Below are 12,641 nucleotides of genomic sequence, written 5' to 3'. Positions count from 1 at the left end.
ATGGACTAATTTCTTTGAACCAGTTAAAATATTTTCAACCACTGAACCATTTCCCTATAATTAAACATACTGATTATTCTCACATATACCTTCTAGCTGCCCACTATTTCAGCCATAAAAATAATATTACCATTGAAAGAAATGATTGGTCTTTTGTAAATCTTACTTTTAAAACCAAATAGCTATATTCATTTATTCATTTACCAAATGCTTTGCCACCTTTGAGAAAGTGAAATTGGACTTCCTTTTTTTTTAAGTGTTGCTGTTGTTAAAATGATACTGAATGTTAAATAATGTGTTTGTTTTTCAGCTGTTGTAAGTCTAAAGAGATTTTTTGAATACTTCAATTATAAAAACATTTAAAACATACAAACTTGTGCAATTTTTATTTTAATGAAGATGAGAAGTTCATTAAAGAAGATAAATATTTCATTAGATGTTAAATAAAACAAAGAGATTTTTTGGCTTCTCTCAGCACAAAATTCCTTTGAAAGATTAATTAATACATGCAAATTATGCAAATTAGACCCATGCAAATATTTTATGAAGACAATTAAGGGAACCATTAATTACTGCTTTTTTTGCTTCAGTGAGATTCATTCATTTAATTTTAATTTCACTTTAACTGTTTTGATGTATAATCTTGCAGCTAAGAACTTTATCTTTCCTGGCGGGTCACTTAAACTTATAAATTTCATCAAGTGAGTGCACAGAAATCTGTAAAGATATTCTCTAGACTATGTTTAGTATCAAGAGAAATTTCTGACACAATGCACTCCCAGAAACAGGGAACATGGAAGGGAATGTGAGCTCATTCTTGGACAAGGTTCAACTGCTGGAAAAGCAATTAATTTGCTTTGGCTGTGCTAATATAGGGGAATTAGAAAGTGTGACACAAGACAAATAGAAATAATTAGTTCTCCAAAATGATGTTCTCATTAATATGGTTCGAACAGTTGAAATAAAAAACATTATTGTGGCATGTCTGCGTTCTGTCCCTAACCATGGGAGGTGGAATACTGCACCATAAGCATTTTTACATTTATAGTCTAAATGATGATGTCTTATCTTTTAAAGAAGAATTTATAGCAAAGAGTGTTATATATCTTGAATGTCTAAACATATACATGCTATCAAAATTGATGACATACTTTCTATCACCAGGTGTTTATGTACTGATTTCTTATTTTGTACATACAAATCCTGTAATTTAGTGAATAGACTTCAAAGCAGGGGTTCTTTTTCTGTAATTTAAATATCTTCAGATAACTTTGATAACTCCTGGAGTATAAAAAATATTTTCAGAAAATAAAAATCATTTATGTTCCATCTCAAAGAAATTACTGTGAATATTTAATAAAGCTTCTCTTAGATAGCCAGGCTACTGTCACTGTCTAAGAGTAGATACAAAAAGAGGAACCATGCTATGCGATATGAACCACCAGAGTTAGTTTTAATCTATATTCCAAAATAGTAACCCTCTTCAGCTTTGGTAGACAGTACATATAATTTCTATTGCAACAATCGTCAGTGAGCAAGTTAATTGGATATAATGATCATCAATTTTTTCTTTTGATAATAAAGGTAAAAAGACTCAAAGCAAAAAGTTATTTTAAATAAATTTTTCTTAAATGCGAAGATGAGGATATACTATCTAAAAAAGAAATGAATGGGATGTATTGATCACAATGAAAAATCAATTTCTTCGACTATCTAGTATTCATAGTAATAAAAAGTATCATTAATAAAAATATATAAAATATTAAAATGACAGAGGCTCATTTTTCTACCTATCCTCTGACATTTCACTCAGTGCTATAGCCACTCACTGTTAGTACACAACTATGAAAAGTTGTAAGTTTCACTGACATTTGTTGACCTTTTTAATGTTTTTTTTAAACCCACAGATCTTAAAATTAAATTTTCTTTCTTACAAAAATAAACTCATTTCATTCATCCTGAAATTCCTAAATTCCTTAAATTTCCATTGCATACTTACACTGTCCACACAAATGTATGTTACACCTTCTAAATTAGGATCATCTGTGAATTTCACTGATATACTCTGTTTAACCACTGTTCCATATCACTAATTATGATGTTAAATCAAAATGGATCTACCATTGATCTTTCAGGCCCCCTGCTAATACTTTTCCCAATTTCCATTTATCACTGTTCTTTGATTATGGTCTTCAGACAGTATTCAAGTCAAGCCACAAACACATTCATGAAAGAGCCAATCTAATTCAGTTGTATCTATGCTAACAAAACACTGTGTTTTCTATAAATAATTGGTTTGTTTCAATACCTAATCGCAATTCAGTTATACAATGTCCCTTTACCCTTTCTAAATCTCTAATTCTAATTATTCTTGATATTTTCCATATCCTCTGAATTGTCATAGAAGTTACTATCTATTATATTGCATTTACTAGGAAAAATGATGTCAACCATATTGCAAACCAAGCCCAATGATTTTGCCTTAATTTATTGTGCATAATATTTGGACAATGGAGTAAGAACTGAAATGACAGAACAAAATCGTGTGTTATGTCACGTGTGTTTGTACAGAGAATGCCCTGTACAAAACAACACAATAAAGGTTCAAAGATCGAAGTGTTCCCCTAGGCAAGGCTGAAGATTTCAGTCTCTGGTATTTGGAATTTAGGCTGCAGTCCTTGGTTTTGGATGGATCACTGGGTGTGTGACACAGTCCATGCTTTTAACCAGATTTGAACAGAAGAATGGCCACTTGGCCCAGGTAGAAGTAGATGAAGTGTTTGGTTTCATGTGTCACATAACTACCGAAGTTCCTCCCCACGATGCAGTGCCAGGTGGGGTTGTACTTCTTGTCAAACTCCTTCTTAATATGGGCCGCAATGTCCTTCTATGTCACAGCTCAATGCAAATAATGAGAATCATGCTTTTTCCCATTAAGAACCAAAGCTTAGAAAGTTAGGTCTATGGAAATTATACATTGAAAATAATTTTTTGTAAGTAATAATTATAATGAACTATATTTTATTACTATTTTCAGCAGCTTCATACTTAACTGCCCACCATGTCTCACTTCATGTTTAATTAGTTTAAATTATGTAAGAAGCCATTTCCAACAAAAATTGATAAAAGGATTTGGTGTTTAAATATAGCCACCTCGTTCAAAAACAATATTTAATTTGTCATATATATCTTAAAAGAATAAAAATGCTTATACTGAAATTATAAGAAGACATTATTCTAAAATTGTATAAAATATTCCAATTCATGAGTATCTCTGAGACTTTCTATTTAACAATAATAACTCTGTCTAGTTAAATGAGTAGTTAACAATGACCTATGATAACTGTGGAACAATAGCCTGTTTATTGGTTACAGCCTGCAATCAATATCATCTTTTGTTCAACTTAATCAATGCTGTCTCAAATTGATTAGCTGCACTGAAATGCTGCCAAACACCAGAAACCAGTGCCAAAAGACTAGAAGTAAATTTATTTTTGTTTTGTTTTGTTCATAGTACTATAATTTTAATATTTATTTTTTTTAAGATCAAGAAAAATAGTTTGAGGTAATCCTGATGGCAACTGCATTTTTTGTTAATGACTCAACAATAGTCAATATGCAGTAGAAGCAGTTCAGAAACCAGTTTTGATTAACCTTCTCTTTTTTTTTCCTTTTTTCAGAAAAAAAATCTTTCTTTTCATGAAACTCTTCCTTTCCCTCTATTAAGCTAAAAACATCTTCAAATAGAAAAGTTAGGTTATATAACAAAACCGTTCTTATATTTTTCTACACTTTACTATGGGACTAAATCAACATTATACTATAAAAGACCAATTTTCTGAAAAAAGAAAATTATATATCAGTAATAATAACTTCAGTGTTTTTTTTAACTTCAGTGTTTATCAGTTGCTAAGCACTGTAAATATGTTCTCATAATAATAAAATGTAATATTAATAGCTAAAACTTAACTGTATGCATATTATTGTCTAGTACATGCTGAGTGCCTTACATGGATTGTTTTATTTAATCCTTCTAACAACCCTCTGATGTTAAGCAATTACTAAAGGAAAAACAAAATAGTGGAGCAGAGATTTGAATCTAGGCCTGACTCCTTGCTTTCTTAATTGCTAGTTCTGTAGCTATGCCTAAAGAATCTCCACTTTTATATTAAACAATTTTTTTTTAGTATTAAAGATAGAAATGAAGAGACTCTCCAAATGTCTTATATTAAGTGACAGTTGGATTTGTGTTTGATTTCAAATTTATACTAAGCTCATTGTTTGCTAGGGATGCAGATAAATCTTTTATCTAAATATGATTAATTTCTTAGTACCTTTAATTGCCACTTTGTTTTCTTCATTTGGAGGGAGTTTTCCCCAGTGTGACTAAAAGTGTCTATAAGGGGCACCTAGGTGGTTCAGTGGTTGTCTGCCTTTGGCTCAGGTCATGATCCCAGGTTTCTGGGATCAAGTCCCACATCGGGCTCCCCACAGGGAGCCTGCTTCTCCCTCTGCCTATGTCTCTGCTTCTCTCTCTGTGTCTCATGAATAAATAAATAAAAATCTTTTAAATAAATAAACGAACAAACAAAAAAGTGTCTATAAACATGGTATAGGCTTAATGATGGATTAAAAAGTAAAAACTGGAAAGGAAACCTTTTTTTTCCCAATGGTATATCATTTTCTAGTACCTGTCAGTAAACTGTTTTGAACTTCTTAAGTCATTAACAGACAATGTGTTAACCATTCCAACGGATAACAGGGATCCAAGTAGTTATTGCAGAAGAGACAAGAATTAAGTCTAGATAGCAAGGCATCGAAAATAGAACAAGGACTTTAAGGTCATAAATATGAATTCAAACGTCTGTAACCCATCTAATTCATAGTGCAAATGTGAGAATATTAATTAGTCACTCTGAACTTTAGTTATCTAACCTTTAAATTAGAATATATAGGAAAGGCTGAAAAATAGCAGTTTCCAATCCACCTCACTATTTTAATAAGCCAATAGTTCCTTTTGCTATATAATATCCCTAAGTTTAAATGAAAGAAAGTGTATTACTAGGAAATTCAACGAGTCCTAAAACATTTGATTCAATAAAAAATTTTTGATAAAATATATAAACTACACTCATAAGAATGATATGCTTATGACGCTTTGGAACTATAAGTTACTAAACAATAATAATCACATATTTTAAAAGAGAAAAAAAAAGCACATTTTACCAATCCTAATTTTAAAATAATCAGGAAGAAAATAAAGGAATGTGAAAAGCTACTGAACTGTTATATTCCAGATTCTGATTAACTCATGATATAACCTTTAACAAGTCACGCGTCCTCCCTAAGTCTCACTTTCCTTGTTTGCAAAATGAAGAGATTTAATTGATCTTTAAAGTCCTATCCTAGTGCTAAGGCAATAACACCATAAAAGTGTGCTTGGCATATCATCAGTTTTTAATAAATATTTGTTGAAGAAATAAATAATTTTTAAATTCAGCATGTATCTTAAAATATCTAGGAAGCAGAAAGGAGACGTCTTTTATTTTTGTTAAAGATTTTATTTATTTATTCATGAGAGACACTGAGAGAGAGGCAGAGACATAGGCAGAGGGAGAAGCAGCCTCCTCACAGGGAGACTGATGTGGGACTCGATCCCCGGACTAGGATCACACCCTGAGCCAAAGGCAGACGCTCAACTGCTGAGCCACCCAGGCATCCCAGTAGACATTTTTTAATTGGAAAAAAAAAGATTGTTAATATGAAGGCAAGTCTTTAAGTCTTTTATGTCCTTTTATTGGAAGAATATTTGGTTTTCTATGATCTGAGATCAGTCAAAAAAGAATAAAAAGCCAAACAGTTTTGATTATGGCCATTGGAAATAAATAAAAGAGATGTACTTTCAAGTGAAGTTAAGATTTTGCAAGCATAACTTGCAGATATTCTAAGATGTCAAAGAACTATGGTCCATATTTCCATTGATTTTACCATTTTTTTTTTACTTAAAAAAAGATAGGTTTTCTTAAAAAGAAGAAGCCAAAGCTACTATTTTGAATATGAACTTTCCAGACTCTTCAGATAAAAGACGGATAAAACAGCACTAATCCACGATTCTCCTATGTAATAGTTTCCTTCTATATATTGATAACCTAATTAATTTATAGAGAAGATTTAATCATGTGAAATTATAAGAAATCAGAAAAGAAGCATAAGGTTAATGTACATTAAACAAAAGATTAAAGTATTATTTAAGAAATATGACAATAGCATTTTAAATTAAATATAAATTTAAAATGAAAAAAAGTGAGTGTAAGTGAATATTCACAGAATCCAAATCTTGGGGATCCCTGGGTGGCGCAGCAGTTTGGCGCCTGCCTTTGGCCCAGGGCGCGATCCTGGAGACCCGGGATCGAATCCCACATCGGGCTCCCGGTGCATGGAGCCTGCTTCTCCCTCTGCCTGTGTCTCTGCCTCTCTCTCTCTCTCTCTCTCTGTAAATATCATAAATAAATAAATTTAAAAAAAAGAATCCAAATCTTACATCGAATGTGCAAACAAAAATGTAATATTATGCACATATACAAGACATATAAACACATATTGATAATTCAGCTATCAGATATGAGAATTAATTCTGCCAGAATTTGTAATTCTGACTTTCTGAGATACAATTATATTATCCTCACTTCCTCACAGCAATCTCTCCAACCAAAGTCTGAGAAATGTCAGAACAATGAGGACCCTGGGCATTCACAAAATCAAAAAGGTCCTAAGTCATTGATGATTGATACATTCTTTCATGATATATCAAATATTCAGTACTAAAAATGTGGCACAAACATTTGACACATTTTTATATGTGTGTCAGACATACAGGTGCTAGGAACACAGTAGTGACCAAAATAGGCATGGTTCACAGTCAGCTCAGCAACCTTCCAGAGAGAGGAAGCAGACATTGAGCAAAGAACTATAAGTGCACAGAAGATTACTTTGGAGAAGTAAAAGACACAGTAAAAACCTTGAAGAGGTAGAAATAGACCCAGGGGTCAGAGAGATGCTGCAGGGGCAAGGGGTGGAGGCTGAGAAGCATTCCTGGAAGCAGTAGCTTCTAAAATGAGATTTCAAGGATGGGCAAGTAAAGGCAAGGAGGGAGGAAATATGTCCTCGATAGGTAGAGAAAGATCTGGGGCTTTCAGAGAATCAAAAAAAAAAAAAAGGATTTTGAGATGAGGAGGAAGAGTTGTAATTGGGTGTGAAAGGTGGGGGAAGGAAATGTGTGCTCTTCTCTTCCTCAGTATAAATTAAGGAAGATGCTGGATTGGGCAGGTAAGGGTTCCATAGGGAAGGAGCACTGGATGAGGACAGGTTTGCAGCGGGTGCCTGGTCCTTTTGGTTTTGTGCACTGGACCCCGAGGCTTCTGTGAGATAGCCAAATACAAGCAGGCTATTACCTGGACCTCTTAAGTAATATCTGAATGGCCTGGAGATATATATATATTTTTTTTTCAAAACATATATGTTAAATAAACCATTTAATTTTCAAAACATACATGTTAAAGAAACCATTTAAGTGTTTGCCATTGCCCAGGGAGAGAGATTAAAAAGAGATTAGAATGCAGCTGAAGAAAGCCATCAAATTGTAGATTTGGTGCATATAGTGTGGGGATGTGCATTTGTGTAAGTGGGGGCAGAAAAAGTTTTGGGGGACATTTATTAACTAGTCCAAAAAAGTGTTCAATGAGTATTTATATGAACTCAGTCTACTCTGCATATTCAAAAGATCTTACAAAAAGCTGTAAAGTAAGATAAAATTTTCTAACACAAATCATGCCATATAAATCTGTAAGACTCAAGGCATGAAAGTTAATCACCATATGATTCAGCTCCTGAAACAAGTTTTTTTTTTTTTTAATGTTCATTCTCTATCCATAATATCACCACCAAACTCATTAATTTTGTTAGTTACTGGAAATATCAATAATGAAGAATTTGTCCCTGTGTAGTATGAACTGATTTACTTATCACAAGTAAGTAAATTATTTAGAGTCTCTTTGCTCAGGAATATTTTCTAAACTGCTGTCTGGTTTCCTCCTCCCTTCTATAGTTTTACATAAATGGGGGTACTAAATGCCAATAAGGCAATATTTAGTCTAACTAACCTAGGGATGCTTATTTGTGGGTAATTACCCAGCACTTGGGCAGTATATAAGTGCCCAACTGCTAGGTGACTAACTCTTGGGCCAAGTATGGCATTTATTTATTGACAGAATGTTAAAAATAAATAAATATATGACAAGCATAGAGAAATGTGGGTTTCCTTTGTCTTTCCTAATTAAGTCGGGTTTATTTTGGAACAGAGAATAATTTCACTTATGGCTGGACGGGGAGTAGGAAAGAATACAAAGAGTATCCTAACACCTGGGCTTGAGGACACCAAGACAGAGGAAGCAAAAGGAGTAAGAGGCCATGTTCCTGTCATTCTTATATTGTGAAGCAGTAGGTGCTAAGTGCTCCCCAAATGCATGGCAGGGACCATTTCACAAGTCAGCAATGAGTTCTGGTTCTTCCTTCTTTGCCTTTCCCATCTTTGTGCTTCGACTCAGAATTTAACTAGTTTTTTTTATTTTTTATTTCTCCTGCTCACAATTAATTTTGTTCTGTTGACTTCCAAATGTATTCATTTAGCCTAAGATTTGGAGGGAAAGAAAGGTTCATAGGACTAAATGAGCTTACTTAGTGGAGTCTGAGGAGCAAAAGATGATCTCTTGGAACTGCCTGGTATTTTAAGAGTCTTGGGTGGTTCAGTTGCCAGTGAAATACCTTTTTATCAATTAAAACATAAAAATATTCACACACTATGTTTTTTTATTACATTTGAGAAAAAAATCCATATTGTCTAATTAAAACCATGACTATTAGGTGTTTTGTTGAAAACTCATTGTGCATTTTGAACAATATAACAAAACATTAAATACAAGTATAATCATACAAAAAGTAGAGTATTACTTACTGTTCATGTTAGAATTAAGGAAGACATATTTTTAATTGACCAGATGAACAAATGAAGGGAACAATTAAGATTTTATATTACAATGAAAGCAAAGCATTAAATAACTCCATAATCATTTATATTTGGCTTTAAATCACTATGTATAATTGTTCTTTAAATGTTTTATTGCCTTAATTATAAAGTTGTTTGGGTGAGTTTTCTTTGTTACCCAACTGAGAACATTCTGGATAGCAAAAGAAGGCAATTTATGATTTAAAATTTTACTTAAGTAAGCAAATCACAATAGAAAATGAGAACTGTCAATACTTCAACCATATATAGCAAGATTTTATGCATATTGAAGGGTATATTTGAATATATGTCAATTTTGCAAATTCAAATTAAAATAACGATAGCCTTACTGATGACCAAAATATTACCTATAGCAAATTCCTGGAATAAACATGATATTCACTATACAAAATGTTTTATCTTTGCCTAATCACTTCTTAACACTGACAACAAATTTTCCATTAGTATGCAGTAATATATTGCCTATAATTTTTCTTGGATTGAGTTTGACGAACCTTATGGATTCTGTAGATACCAGATAACTTATATATCATATTCATCTGAAGACTCAGGTGTTTTCTTACATCCATTTGGCCACTAGCTAAGTTAATGCATGAGTGGTCCCTGCACATACAAATCAGGGCTGATATTTATATTGACCTTATTGAAGTTATCACCCCTGATAAAAAGAACTGGCTTTGCTATTACTAATTTGTTGACATGTATGGAATTTTAAAAAGAGATACAACAGGGATGCCTGGGTGGCTCAGTGGTTAAGTGCATCTGCCTTTGGTTCAGGGCATGATCCTGGAGTACCGGGTTTGAGTTCCACATCAGGTTCCCCACATGGAGCCTGCTTCTCCCTCTGCCTATGTCTCTGCCTCTCTCTTTCTATGTCTCTCATGAATAAATAAAATCTTTTTTAAAAAAGAGACACAATAGAAATCTTATGATTTTAATAAGATTATACATGTACATCCACACATACTTTTCCTGATATCCATAATGCTCTAAAAAGAATAAGTCTTTTCTACACCTACAATTACACTAATCTTGTATATACAAGGAGATATCTCATAATAACATATGGTTCAAGCCTCAGGATTTAAAAAATAATTATCATGGTTTTAGGTAAAATAAATATAGGCAAAAACATTCTTCAGGAATGTTTCTGCAAGTTTCCAATTTTTACTCATTGCATATCTGATACTTTCCAAAAGTATGTTTCCTTTACACTAAACCAAAGATGACACTTTTGGAGCTGATTAAGTAGCACAATTAATGTCAAACAATATCCCCAAAATGATTGAGCTTAAAATGCAAAATAAAAGCAATTGGGAGGATTATAGCAGTTAATCATTTTAGGCTTCCCTTTGAAGAACCATCTTCATTTAAAATAGAAAACAAATGCTCTTTTTACTGTTTAGTATTCATGTTGTTAGACTGAGTTTATTGCCTAGAATAGATGTTAGACTATAAATGTTACCTTCAGATTTTGTTCTTTCCTAATAGTATGGTCTAGGCAATATACATATTTAGCTCTTCTGAGTGTTTAATACAACTCCCTTTAGTATTCTATATATGATTTTGCTCAGCAGATTTGTGTTATTAAAATGTATATAATGGCATACAGAACATTCAGAAAATCCACAGAGGACTAAACAATCTTATTTATTGTTAACATTGAACCAGTCTATTTTGCATGTACCTTGCAGTATCTGTCACAAAAATGAGAAGGAGAAATTTTCAAATTTAAGAACTACCGATTTGATTAACCCATGCTTTTATTCAGACGGTGGAGAACTTATAAACCCTTCCTGCGTGAGATTGGGCTTCAAGCATTCAATAAAGCACATTTACTGTGTCCAAGATTAAATCATACATTGTTTAAAATTAATTATTCCTTTTTAATTGCATTGTATAAACAGAAATGACCTGTTAATTTAAAGAAAATCTATCAGCACAAAATGAATTCACTCATATAAACAAGCAAGATGAACTTGACCTTGTTTGAACTTGTTTTGATGTGGCCCAGATGGTAGGCTACATGCTTGAATAGCAGGCTAAAGCTGAGGAAAAACTCATATAGCAAGATCTAGATTTATAGCCTTTTGCAAATTCCTACCTTGTATTGTCCTTTCAGCATCTGTTCTGCTGCCACTGCGGTCAGCTTCTATCTCTGGGGTCAGAGAGTCTAAAAGCACAGAAAGGTAAGAGGGACACATATTTCATTTGATGCTTTTGTCCTTTAAAAAAAGAGCAACCTGTTACTTTGGTGCTGAATTAAAATTACATAAATCTTTGTCATCTTTTAAAGGTTGGACAAAGACCAGAACCATAAGAATCATCAAAATATTTGAATAGATAAATAAGTAACGCCAAATTGTTCCTAACACGGGATGGAGCTGGGAAGTTCTCAGATTAATATTTTATCCTCTTTCAGTACAGACAGACCCAGTTACGCAGGAAAGCCGTGTCAGGTCCCAGATACTGGAGTGAAGTACAACAGGCCAGGTGAAAGCACCTGGGAAGTCAAGCAATTCCCCAACATGCGGGATCACTTCCCACCAGGCTTACAGTTTAAAGAATAACTAGGGATACAGATGTATGTAAAACCACAAACACAATGTAATGAATCAAGAGATATACGAATATCTGTGAAACCACAAACACAGGTTTACGTTGTCTTTTGAGTGCTAAAAAGTTAATGTCAGTGAGCCGTGCATGAAGATGCACCCTCTTACCATTTAAGACTCTGAGACTATCTGTCGAAGCTGCCTGTTTCAGCGTTTGTTCTGCTTGCTCACGCCGTTTTGTCTCAAATTCAAGTGCTTCCTGCAATTTTCTCTTTGCCTTCTTCTCCTTCTTTAGCCTCTTTTGAACTATGGCTAGAAAAGAGTGTTTGTATATTACATTTTTAAAAGTTTTTTGCAATGCCCTAACTTATCAATGACCTATGATTTTATTATATATATATGTATATATATATGTATATACATATATATATGTATATATATATGTATATACATATATATATGTAAACATATTTTTTTTTCCTGCTGGACTGAGTCTACCTATGCAGAAGTTCCAAAAAAAAAAAAAAAATCCCACCTTTATCTAAAATAAATCCCAGTGAAATATCCAAGGAGGCTAATTTTTATTTAGCCTTCAACCACTGTTATATTACAAAGATGCCTATGATTGTCATATGTAGAGACAGATTTAAGAGGAAATTAATTTTAGTAAATATTTATATGCACTGATAAAGGAAGCCTGATTAAATGAATTTTGTGGATTAGTCTCTGCCCTTGAATCAGAATAGTGCATAATAGAATCATGCCAGCCTTTATAAGCATGCCTCCTATCTCTTTATAAAGCACCAAGTTTGAAGAGCAAACGGAGTATTTCCCCTGTAGTTGTTTTGCAAAAACAGTTACACTGGTCCAGGTCTTAAGAATTTTTTCTTGAAATTTTAAAAAAGGCAATAAATATTTTTGTATATGAGGAACTAAATACTCTTAATTATCAACATAGAAGTAGTCTTTTAGGGGGGATGAAGCTATTGTAATTTGCTCAGAGA

General features: G+C 32.9%; 1 protein-coding gene across 1 annotated transcript in view; it reads right to left on the bottom strand.

Moving 5' to 3' along the window:
* Positions 1–12,641, bottom strand: part of DACH1 (dachshund family transcription factor 1) — a 423,674-nt gene that overhangs the window by 24,940 nt on the left and 386,093 nt on the right. The window contains exons 9-10 of the mRNA XM_041731156.1: positions 11,806–11,949; positions 11,187–11,255 (exon numbers count right to left, since the gene is read on the bottom strand). Of these exons, the coding sequence (XP_041587090.1) occupies positions 11,187–11,255; positions 11,806–11,949 (213 nt within the window). The remainder of the gene's footprint in view (positions 1–11,186; positions 11,256–11,805; positions 11,950–12,641) is intronic.

The sequence above is a fragment of the Vulpes lagopus genome, chromosome 16 (assembly GCF_018345385.1).
Source record: "Vulpes lagopus strain Blue_001 chromosome 16, ASM1834538v1, whole genome shotgun sequence".
Taxonomy (NCBI): Eukaryota; Metazoa; Chordata; class Mammalia; order Carnivora; family Canidae; genus Vulpes; species Vulpes lagopus.
This window is presented reverse-complemented; position numbering and strand designations above follow the sequence as displayed.